This window comes from Dryas octopetala, chromosome 2 (assembly GCF_963921425.1).
Source record: "Dryas octopetala chromosome 2, drDryOcto1.1, whole genome shotgun sequence".
Classification (NCBI taxonomy): Eukaryota; Viridiplantae; Streptophyta; class Magnoliopsida; order Rosales; family Rosaceae; genus Dryas; species Dryas octopetala.
The window spans coordinates 23,975,979-23,988,359 of NC_141367.1; the positions used below are offsets into that span (position 1 = coordinate 23,975,979).

The 12,381-nt window shown below is 37.5% G+C and overlaps 2 protein-coding genes across 2 annotated transcripts; both read left to right on the forward strand.

Annotated features, from left to right (window-relative positions):
- Positions 1-73: 73 nt before the first annotated feature.
- On the forward strand, positions 74-4,504 carry LOC147294433 (Nucleic acid-binding proteins superfamily). Its single transcript, XM_086231554.1, has 13 exons — positions 74-471; positions 575-761; positions 847-919; positions 1,191-1,341; positions 1,445-1,554; positions 1,872-2,012; positions 2,084-2,225; positions 2,298-2,432; positions 2,858-3,018; positions 3,127-3,201; positions 3,406-3,544; positions 3,638-3,904; positions 4,109-4,504. The coding sequence occupies exons 1-13, from the start codon at positions 214-216 to the stop codon at positions 4,262-4,264; spliced, it is 1,995 nt and encodes a 664-aa protein (XP_086087680.1). The 5' UTR covers positions 74-213; the 3' UTR covers positions 4,265-4,504.
- Positions 4,505-5,189: 685 nt separating this feature from the next.
- On the forward strand, positions 5,190-11,800 carry LOC147294434 (fip1 motif-containing protein). The gene is made up of 9 exons (XM_086233263.1): positions 5,190-5,629; positions 5,899-6,107; positions 6,300-6,426; positions 6,671-6,721; positions 6,822-6,947; positions 7,060-7,164; positions 7,246-7,439; positions 7,576-9,334; positions 11,027-11,800. The coding sequence occupies exons 1-9, from the start codon at positions 5,219-5,221 to the stop codon at positions 11,582-11,584; spliced, it is 3,540 nt and encodes a 1,179-aa protein (XP_086089389.1). The 5' UTR covers positions 5,190-5,218; the 3' UTR covers positions 11,585-11,800.
- The last annotated feature ends 581 nt before the right edge of the window (positions 11,801-12,381 follow it).

The window sequence follows — 12,381 nt, forward strand, 5'->3', positions numbered from 1 at the left end:
AACAGTTGGGGCCACCCTTTGCCAAGTCAACAAATGTATGGGCCAGTGGCCCTTATGGGCTATGTACCAGGCCCAAATAAGTCCTCTAGAATTCCGCCTAACAATTTTCAAAACCCGCGCCAAAAAGGCGTACAAGTTCCTTTCCCTCCCATTTAAAAAGCCCGACAATGTGCCTAGAAAGATTAGTAGGGTTTTGTTACGAACTCGGTGGAAATGAACTCGGTCAACTCGGACATGGACATCGATCAGCAGCGAGTAGAACAACGAGTTCAAGAAGACCCACTTCCCAAATTCATCAATTACGCGAGGTCCGTTCTCTCGCCTGAAATAGACGAAGATTCGAACCCGAATGGAAATGGAGCGGAGACCAGTGGGCCCAGCTGGAACTGGGTCGCCTCTCGGATTCTCAAGACTTGTAGCGCCTACTCTAGCGGCGTCACCGCCGCAATTCTACTCTCTGACCTCTCTCAGGTACCGCTTTCTAATCAAACCCGTCTCTCTCTGTTTGGTTGCCGAGAAAATGTAAGCAAGAAAAAAAGAAAACATAATGAGAATTGTGTTGATTTCTATGTAGGCGTGGAGTGAGCAACATAGGGACAGACCTCCGAAGAAAATGCCGGAATGTGTGAAGCAGTTGAGGAAGAAGCATAAGCGAAGGAAGCTTCCGAACACTGTGACGATCGACTCCATTTATGAGAAGAATTTCTTGTCCTTGAACAGTGTCTTGGAAGCTGTTATTGTCGACGCTTTTGTTCTCCCAGGTAGTCTTTCGATTTTTGAAAATTTGTGCTGCAATGTGTTATTATCTCTGTTGTTGACAATTTGACATTGCTTCTCTTTTTTCAGGTACCAACATCTATATGCTTTCATTGGGGGATTATTGGAGCTCCAATACCATTGATATTTATCTCCACCGCAGGTAAACTACTGTTTATGTATTGCAGTATTGGGTATGAGTTCTTTGTTAGGAAGCAAAAGAAATAACCCACATGATTCATATATCTCCTTGGGATTTTATCAGCAGTGTATTTGATTCTTGGAAATTCAATGAGCAATGGTGTTTAAACAAATAAGCACAATAGCACATGTACATGTCTGGATCTCTTTAGTATTGGCGTTTGTTGCTTTTATATGTTTACAGTTTCAGTTAAGTTTCTCCTGAAACAAACCCATGAAACTTGTCTGTGCAGATACTATGGCTTGATAGATCCTCATAATGGGATCCTCAAGAAAGGGAGGGAGATCTTCCTCACTGGGTGCTATCTTCGTCCTGCCACAGGAGGAGGATCTGGTTATCGGCGGCTGTTGCCAACAGAATATCTAGTGGTATTGTTAGATGAGGTAATTTCAAACTTGACTACTGCCCAGCCTTGGGATAAGGAAAAGGATTTGGGGGGTGTTTATTATTTTTGTCCTTACATTTTTGTTGCTTTCACTAATGTAGGATGAAGATGGTGATGCAGTGTTGCTAGGAGCTCAGTTTTGTTCAGATTCATTCTCTTCAGTTTCTCTTGATGCAGTTAATAAAGACGTTTCTTATTCATTGTATGCAAGGTAAGATAAATTGTTTCTATATATTTTTAAGTTCAACAATATCCAAAATTTGTTGGTTCTGATTCCATAATCAATTTTTAGTATGAGATATATTTTATAAGAGTTAATTCTTATCAGATGTTGTAATGATGAGAAGAGGTGATAATCAAACGAGTTCCTATAAACATGAGATGTTATATAGATGTGCCTTGAAATTATAAGTTCATAACCACGATAGTTTTGATGATGTGGGAATGTTTTCTTGTTCTCACTGATTAGTGGGGGTCAATTGTCTCTGGTTGGGAATTGCTTACTTTGCTTTCCCTTTTTATGCATAGAATTGAATTTATTGGGCCACTGGAAGTTCATGGAAAGTTTGGAACTTTACAGAGGAAACAAATCACTCTTGTTGACAATGATGGTGTCAAGTTACAATTTCTGCTGTGGGGTGAGCAGGTTGTCCTAGCCAATCTTTTAAGGTAAACTCTAGCAACGGATTGCATTCTTTGATACTTTCTTCCAATGTATGTTCATAACTGAATTTCTTCAGCATGGGAAGTATGCTTGCACTGGATAGACCGTATATCACAAGTTCTGTAGACAGTGCTATTGAAACAAATGCTGGAGTTTGCCTTGAATTTGGTAGTACAACACAATTGTTTTTGGTGCCTTTCATTCAACATGAGGAACAAGTAAGTCATATATCATTGTTTGTCTAATCAGTTATCACTTAAGATACAGAGTTAAATTTCTGAATTAATCAGGTATGCATATCACTGACACCAAATAAGTATCAAGGATCAAGACTGCTGAGCACATTAAATCCCACTCAAGTTTCTCAAGTTTCCTTGCCCTGTGACTCTCATGGGTCTATTGATTTCAGTAGTTATCCTTTTCAAGTGAGTTTTCTTCCTTTATTCTTCCTCATTTTTCTTACCATATAGCCATGCCTCTAATTTAATCTCTGTTAGAAGCTATGACTATCGTGCTTCTAAAAAGGATGCATTATCATTAATTTCTTGAATATGATTTATTCATTGAAGCTTTAAGTGTCACAGCATAGCAACTTATACACTGGTTCCTTCTACATTTGTCCAAGTTGTATCTTGTAGGTTATTATCATTGTTCTTCAGCCATCATCCATTATTGCTTTATGCAATCATTCAAAATCATATACTGTTTTTATCTACTTGCTATGCAACCATCCAAGTTCATGTGAAATTAACTGCCTGAATGTTTAATACCTGAATCTCTTGTTAGCATTTGCCTATTCATCTGTTCTTAATTTCTTAATAACATCTCTTACTTGTGTGAAGTTGTGCAGTCGTTCATTACTGACCTTCATGACAAGATGACCCGCGTCAGCCTTTATGGTGTTGTTACCGATATTATCAAAGAAAGATGTACCACAGAAGCTATCTTCTCTTTGAGAATTGAAGATACCACTGGGGCAATTTGGGCAAAGTTACATTTTGTGAAATATTGGTATGGATAAAAAGTTAGTTAATTTAGTATAACTGGTATTACTGCCCCCTCCTTGATTAAAAATTTCACATTTGTACTTTTTTTTTTTTGCTTCAATGTATTTCTTAGGTCACTGGGAAGGTTAAGCCTTGGCCACACAGTGTACATATCAGGCCTGACATGCTCTATGACAAAGCGGAAGGGGTGAGCTCATTCAAGAATTGTCAATTCGTCATTTTGTAATGTCTAATATGTGGGCTGGTTAAAGCTAGTTCCAACCTTGGCAATAAGTCCTTTTTAGTAATAGTTTGACACTTTTTGTTCGTTCCTATAAATGTGGTTTTGTAGTATGGTTTGGCATTTATTCTATTATCGATGGGATTCCACTAAAACGTATTTGCTTGACAGCCTGGAAGCATCATGGTTTGAGAATACTGCTGGAGCTTCTTTTTTCAACCTCAGTTGCTTGCCAGCATTGCTAAACTCATCTTGTCTTCATAAATTGTCAAACCTTTCTGATTTATCCAGCCAGACTAGCTTTACGCAGGTATGGTTTCTCATGAATTTTTTTTGGCTAGTAATCATGATAAAAACATTTGATTGGAGTTTCTGCTATAATTATCTTTTATTATGTGGACAGACAGTTCAGGTGTGGTTGGAAATGACTCAGCTTCATGTCAGCACAAGATTTTCACATGCCGTATGTGGTCATTTCATTACAGAGAAACCTGATAGGGTCGTGGAATGCAGCTTCTGTAATAAGAGTTGTGATGCTGAAGTTATCCGCACTTTCCACCTGAAAATCACTCTTGCGGACGAGAGTGGGAAAGTTTTTGCATGGTGTACTGGTCATACTGCTGCAGAGTTGCTGCAAATATCTCCTGATGAATTCTATGAACTGCCTGAGGTAATGTTTGAACTCAAATAATGTAATATTTTTCTAGGCTTAAGGAAGTAGGTTGAAATGAATGTACTTGCTATTTAAGAGTTATCATAACCAGATTACAATCTAATTATGAGGATCTGTATTATTTTTTTTTTGACAGAAAATGCTTCTACTTGTTTGTTTATTTGATGTTATAGTTTATTGAAGTTTTGATTTTTATTTCAGGAAGAACAATTTATGTACCCCTCATCATTAGAGAATGAAAGGTTCACGGTTGCAATTGTAAATTGCAAGAGGCAGGGTTATGGACCCAGTGATGCTCTTATGCTAGAAACTGATGGAATCTCATGGGAGATCACTCGTGCGTTGAAGTGTGAATAATCAATACTGTTGGCTTTCAAATGTAATACTCGATCAATGTCTGCATAATTAAGCTTCCTATAGAGCTGGTTTGGGGTGAGTTTTGTGAATGCAGTACACATACCAATTACCAACAATGATGTAATATTAACAATAGTTAAGTAGAGTGATATTTTTTGTTTTATTTTTTTGGGAAATGGGGAAAATTATTCAACTTATTCCCTTCCCATATTGGATACTTTGTTCAAAAGAGTCTACATATTTGCAATCACTTGTAAATTACATGGCATCATATAAATTTTAATTTTTTTATGTTTGTGAGGATTTGAATTTAAGATGGTTTAAGTTTATGCCTCATGTTTGTCCATCTAGTGAGAGATAATAGAGTAATTGTATTATAATTTTTTTCTTTTGTTTCCAAGGTTTGCTATATTATCATAAAAAATGGTGAACTACACATGGTTTTGTTGTTTCAAAAATAAAAATGTACTTAAAAATTGCACATCGTTTCAAGAATCTACACTAGTGGTGATTGGTGAGGTGCATAAGCATGATAAAAGAAAACTATTAAATTAGAAAATTTTAATAGTTACTATTTCTAATAACTGATTTTTCTCATGCTTAGCGCCTTAGCGGTGTGTTACTTCTGTAAGTTTTTCTATAATATATGATATATATCTTACCTTCAATCATCATTTCTTTTCTGGTGGACCAAATTTATGCGTCCAACAAGGAAAGTAAATGAAATTAACTAAATGCTGAGTCAGTAGTTAGTGTCAGTGTCTGTCCTAGGGTTTTACCGTTTTAGACACTAAATAGTAAATACCAAGTGGTGTTTTAGGGTTCAGGGTTTTTGGGGGGTTTTGTCACATGAAGCATTCCAAAGCTCTATCATCATTTCGTCACCAATGGAGGCTTTCTATCAGGCAAAACCCTAGGAAAACTTCCCCTCTTCAATCCTACCATTTATAAACAATGGAGGATTTTGAAGATAATTTTGGAGAACTATATGCTGGTGTCGAAGCGCAGGCCGTCTCAGCCATCAATGGCGTACCGGACTTCGCTCAATACAATACAGAACCAGATGAAGATATAAATGATAATAATAACAATGCAAAGAACGCTACCCCTAGCTCTGAATTGGGTTTTGTCTCCGATTCTAAGACACCCAATTCTATCTGCGAGGAGTTGGATGAGAAAGTTTCGGGTTTGGAAACGAATGAGGATTACAGTGGAAGTGACAGTGAGGATGACCTCAACATAGTTTTGAACGATGAGGACTGTAAGGATATTAAGTTTCCAATTGCAGGCCGAGGGTGCATGAAGAATGATGAGCCTCAGGATGAGGATGATGATGATGGTTTTGTGGCTATGAAAGAGTACAAGGTATTCTAATTGTCGAGACAAATTTAGTTTTGAAAACGAGTAAATTTCAATCAGTGGTTACAGAAACTTGAACAAAAAGAGTGCCTATAAAATCATATATATAATCAGAGTATTTATTCTGACAGAACTGAATTTGGATATCTATAAATACCATATTTGGTTTCTGGATGTTTAGGTAGCTCAACTCCAACATTGGATAATTTTCCGTATGAAATAGCTATTTATGTGACACTACTTTTCTAACTGAGAGGTGCTGATGATTTGTGCAGTATATAAGGACTCAAGGATCTACTTGTCCAAGCAATGTAAAACCCAATGAGTCTGTGGGTTTGGTGTCTTCCATGTTGGTTAGAGGAGACCATGATAGTAGTATGTGCAATCAACGGAAGGGGTCAATCTCTCAGATTACTTGTATTCGTGGTAAACCCAGTTCAGTGGTGGCTCAAAATAGATATGGTTTCAGACTTCCTTGGTATAGGTTAGTAAATGCAAAAGAAATTTTAATCTGCACCAACCTGGTTTCTTTAATGGATCACTTGTCCATTTGTCAAGTTCCATGAAAGAAAATTGAAAAAAGAAGACTTCGGCTCTGTACTCTGTAGAGCATATGTGCCTTGCATTCTGTACTAAACTTTTTGACAAAAAAACATGCTTGTTTTCTTTCTTCCAGGACCATACTTGATGTAAATATTGAATCATTTGAGGAAAAGCCATGGAGGCATCCTAGAGTTGATATGACAGATTATTTCAATTTTGGTTTTGACGAGGACAGTTGGAAACAGTACTGCAGCTCCCTGGTAAATGAAATAATGGCATGCTTATCAATTTAAAACAACTTTATGGTATAGTACATGTCTCGTGCTAGTCTTCTAGATCCCATTTTGGTGTTCCGCAGGTTGAAATGGATTTTCTAGAAAATTTCTATGCTGAGTAACTTGTGGCTATGCCATTAATGGTCTGGCCTTATGGCCAAGTGGTTCTCACTGCTTTTCTTTGACACAAAACTTGATAAATAGAATCTAATACTTAGATGCATTGCAGGAACAACTCCGGCGTGGGATCCCTGTCTCAGAATCTTCAAAATATCATCAGGTTATTTAATTGAATCTCTTGGGAGTCTTATTATATCACCACAACCATTGTTTAAATTTTTCGTGTTGACGGTCCCGTTATATCTTGCTTACATAATTAGGCTAAAGAAGCTGGATCCGAGTATGAGAAATTCACTCATGAAACTATGTCTAAAGAAATGAATCATGCTGGATCAAGGAAATTCGCTTCTCCTTCATCAAAATTTACTGATTGCGGAGTGAGACAGGTGAGACTAGTATCTCAGAATTTAAGAAATTTTCCTTTGTTTTCCTCTTCTTTTCCACATGTGATATTCTTTACGGTGATAATTATTACTTGTTGGCTTTTAAATGTTTCAGCCAAAAGGCAAAGCAATTCAGATTGAAGACAGTACTTTTGAACGCCAACCATCTTTTGATATGAGGAGGCATCCACGTAATTGGGATTCTGATGTTGTGATACAGGTGTGCTGTCGCTTTGAATTGTCTAATGGCTATGTTGCAGCTACTTGATATTGTGTTATCACTAATTACAGGATTTGGTAGATCACGGTGCAGGACCTCACTGAGGAAACCTCTAATTCTGGTGAGGAGCAAGGCCGTACAAATAACAATGCACCTGAGGCATCTGAAAATGCAGAATTTGATGCAGATGGTGGCCGAATTATTCCCTCTTCTAATACTGCCGAAGAAGATGATTTATTGTTAGGAACTCTGGAAGGAAACATAAGATTAGACAGGTTCGTATTCTGTTAGATGCTGGGCCCTAAATATTCTAATTATGTAACAAATATGGCTAGTAGGTTCCATATATAAAGTTTATCTACAATTTCTTATGGCACATGTAATACAGATATTTTGTCTTGGTATCGTCAGGTGTTCCCAGCAGACCAGTGCCTCTCATCCACTGACAATAGGTTCTGATAATCACGGAAATGACCAGATTGTTGATCTGGACGAGTATGACCATGAGGGGGTGAATGCTATCCCACTGGAAGCCATTGAAATCACAAATAAAACAACCGAAAGTGTTGGCAGGAATACTTTCTATGCTGATCAATGCATGATGGAAGCACAATTATCACTTGGTGATGACTGTCAACTTAACCCCACTTCATCTTGTTTTGCAAGTGATTCTGAAGCATCCAAAAATAGTAGTGTCCATTTTGATCCAGAAGATATTCCTACTCTTGCCAGGTCTTCGGTGAATTCACACACTGAACTATGTGAGTCTGTCACATCATCTTTTAAGAACTCAAAAGGCAATGCCATCAAGAGAAAACTAGTTGATATCAAAGATTATTCCACATGTAAAAGTACTGCTCAAAAGGAGCATAAGCATCGGGATAGGAGGCTTGACAGTGTTGTTAAGCCAAAGATGCACACAAAAGATGATCATGATACAGAGGACCTGTATGACAGGGATCCCATGGTGAATTATCGCAGACAGAAGGAAAGGCTGCAAGATTTTGGCTGTACTGATAGAGAAGATAGTTCAGGTTATAAAAAATCAAAGCTTTCCTGCCATAATGGTGTTAGATATGCTGACAACCATGTTCAGACAGTTAATAGAAATTATTTGAACAGAAAAGGTAGTCACAAGTTCCAGTACAAGCTAGATCCACATGTCATAAAAACTTGGAATAAAAGGGCGTATTTTTGTGAAGATAGGGATACAGTTTGGCATCATTTTGGAAGAACACAATTCATCAAGGAGAGGAGTCCTCTCACCAGCAGGGACTCCAGGGGATTGTATTCTAGGTATTCCTCCTACACTGTTGAAGAAAGGGATACTCAGTGGAAGAGGAAGAGCAACAAATGGCAGTTTAAGAAGATACCCAACAGTGGCGGTTGTTCTGATTATAATAATGAAGATCACTTTGTGGGAGAAAAATTTGGGGGATATTTTTCATCCAATGATCTAAAAAGGAATGCTTTGGATAAAGTTGATGAAAGGCAGTTTCCACATGTCAGGAGAGAATTAAAAAACTCGGGGGAAAGGGTTGGATATGTTGAAAGTCCCATTTCTTATTTGGATGATTCATACTCTGGGAAAACTGAAAATGAATATTGCGGACACAGAGAAAATCAATATTTGTCCCATCAGTCTGACAGAGAATTATACACAGCTGATGAAGGAAGGTGGAGTCACTCCATATCACCAAGAAATGATGTTTCTTACTCAAGAACAACTGATGAAAGATATTGGAGACATGGGAGAAAAATTTACTCTGAGGAATCCAAAGAGAATGATTGGTTTGATGGTCATGATGATGCTGATGGAACTGAAGATACCTTTTATCCTAATGATCATTTAAGGTGGAGAAGATCTAACTGTCGTTCTGAAGTCCTGCACTGGACCGAGAATCAGTTAACTATCAAGCGTCATGGTGACAAATTGTATTCTGAGAAGGCATCCTCTTCTTCTCAGAAATATGCGAGGCATGAAAAATTTCATGCTAAATATGGTTCTTCCCGTGATGAATTACATATTGATGATATGCGATCAGAGCAGCAAAGATTGATACGTAGTGTTAACTGTATTAATAGAAGTTCTAAGATGTATAGGGCTAAGCATGAGCAGACAGTCCTGGAGTGCAGAGATTCAAGTGACTTGGGTGTTGGGGAAGGAAAGGTAAAGTTGTGGGAACCGAGGGTGGAACCTTGTATCACTGTGCTTGTTTATACAAGTGCTCTAAATGAGTTGAGCAAGCCTTATTTATTCTGGTCGATGCTATCTCATTGCATGATTACTTTTTTTCTTTTTTTAAAAAAAATTCTGTATGCTGCCTCTCCCCTCTCCCAAATGATGCGTTTTATGAAGTTCTTTAACAATTTCTACTTTGTCTATATGTGCTTAAGTGTTGGAGTTGCCATTCAGGCCAACTCAAGAGCTTCTTAGGTCCAGGGCATGGAGCATGTAAATGAGGGGGAAAAAGAGGCTCCCCTTCAATCATCAAGGCATTAATTAAAAATCTCATAACATGGTCTCATACATGTGAAGTTGGTTTATTCACCTTCAGGATAAAACAGGGTTGCCCCTCCCCCTTCTCCAATAAATAAGAAGAATGCTGCAGACCTTACAAATCAAATGTTGGTGCTAAACTATTTGAGTAACATAGGTGTTTTCTATTTGATTGCTGATTATAAAATAATAGTTGTTTGTTAAGATCTTATTATTCAACTTAGCAAAATAGATATTATTTGCATGAATCCAATATGCGACGTGTGTGTACTCTTTAATTTCTTTTCAAATTTGCTTTTTTTCCACACTATCCATTACATCATGCTCCTGCTAGTTAATGGTGACTGGTTTTCATACTTATGACTTGTCTCATGTTTAAAGGAGATTATCTAGTTTCTCGTTTCGTATCTTGTACAGTTTCATGTTCTCATTTCCATGTTTGTTTTTATTTTCAATCTTTGGGGTTTATTTGTTCTACAAGCTTGTAGCTACTTTCTTCCATGTCCTTGGAAGTTAGTCCAATAATTATGATTTCTAGAATGTTGATACACCATTTCCATTGTTGGATTTACGTGATTTCAAAGTTTTTCCTGTAATTATTTTGATTCTTCTCGTCCGTAGTTGTGGGAATCCTTTAGGCCATACCTGGATTGAAGATTGAATATATGGGGAGAAGACAGGAGGGACTCTTCCCTATTTAACCATTATCTTTTTGTTCTTATTTATTGAAGTTTGTTCTAGCTTGCTGTCAAAATGCTCAGTCTTTGTCTGTGTGTTATTTGCTCTGTTAGTTTAAACTTAAAACATTGGATTAGTAATGTCTACCCAGGACTCAGCAATCAGCCATGTACAATGTCCTACTGGCTAGGCATATGCCCACACCTAATACAATTGACCAAGGTCGCTGGCCACAAAACAGATACTTCTTTAAAAGACATGTTTGGCACACTTCCTTGCAAAAGCTAGATGTTGTAGTTTATGCTTTAGTTCATCCATAGCTTATTCTTAACTACAGCTGCATTATATATGAACATAAAACTCCATTGCTTTATATATTGAACTTTTAACAGAATGCCTATTGTGAATCAAGATTACCTATGCATACAAATTGCTTGAGATGTTGATGGTGATCTTGCAGTTATATTACTTGTTTACAAGTTTTTGGTTTTGAAATTAGGGGTCAAATGATGGGAACAGGGCGTGACTGTGGCCGTTGTAAATTTTTGTGTGTCGGGAGAGGGCACAAAATTTTCTGAATTTTGTTTATGATGTGTTCTGCTGCATGTGTCCAATCATCTCTTTTACCCATTTAATGAGTGAATTTGCAAATGTGTGACATTTCCTTGTGACTATAAACTGCAGTCCTCTGGAAGATGCTCCAAAGGCAGAACTTTGATGTGCAATGGTAGGCTTGAAAATATGGATCCAGAGACTGGTGGGGAGCGGACAACTTTAATGGATTCTAGTGAATCTGAGAAGGTGAGGGCAGTCCAATTTGACACCCCAAAAGTTGGATGCAACCAAAATAATGAGAAGGGGCTCGATAAGTTTCCAGTTACAGCACAGAATGATGATTTGGAAGTGGAGGAGGGCCAGATTTTGACAGAAGAACCAAATACAGGATATCCCTTACAGAGAAAACATGCTTCTGAATATGCAGCACAAGGCCACAATGTGAAAAAGAGAATGTTTGATAGTGAAAATGCTTCCAATGGGAATAAGGTTGTAGAAGGATGTGACAACCAAAGGATTCTTGAGACAAAGGCAAAAATGGAGAAACGTTGGGAGCGCTTTAAGGAGCCAATCACCTTGAAAAAGGAGCCAGACAAGTGGTCCAAGCCTGAGGTTGATCTTATAGTTGAAACAGCTGAAACAAAGCAACATAGACCAGCTCGAAGAAGGCGGTGGGGCGGCGTATAGGTTGTTTTGGGAAAAAAATAAATGCCATGTCTCATTTTCATTGTAGTGTTAGATTTGATCTCAGGGCTTGTAGTGTTAAATTTTGTTCAGAATATCATTAGACTCATGTCATTCACTCAAATACCGTTCTTGCGTGCATGCATATTTTATCCAGTTATGTATATTGATGTGGTAGACAAGGTCAACTAAGCTTGTTTCCTTCTGTCCAAAAATCTCCCAAATTCTTTGTGAGCTAAAGCTTCTGCCTGCTATGCAAGCCTGAGGGATGAGCTGAGGCTTAAGATGTACATTAATGTTAATATGTTATGTTTTAAGACTGATCATGCATAAAAAATATGAGACCTAAGACAAAGAAAATACATCAGAATTCTATGCAACAGTCGTGGCAGGAATTTCCATTCTTTCTTTTCTTTTTGGATATTCAAATATTTAAATGGATTTGTTTTTGGTCTGACAAAAATATCTGATCTTGATCCCTGTACCAGTAAGAGACTTCCACGTGTCATAAAAATCTGCCCTCTCCAGAACCACACGAAAGAAGTGAAAACGTGGCAAAATGTGCACCAGTAGACACTCAAATATATCCTCTCAGTCTCTCTCACTTCAAATAAAAAGGGTCCTTCAGCGAGTGACCGTTAGTCTGGAGTGCGATCTTTCCAAATGACTAAAATATCCTTTCGAATATGAAACCAATTCATAGATCAAAAATAGTTATTGGATTGTGTACATGTACTTAGTACATCTTCTCTATTTAATACACACCGATTTAAATTATCAATTTTTGGATAATAATTTAG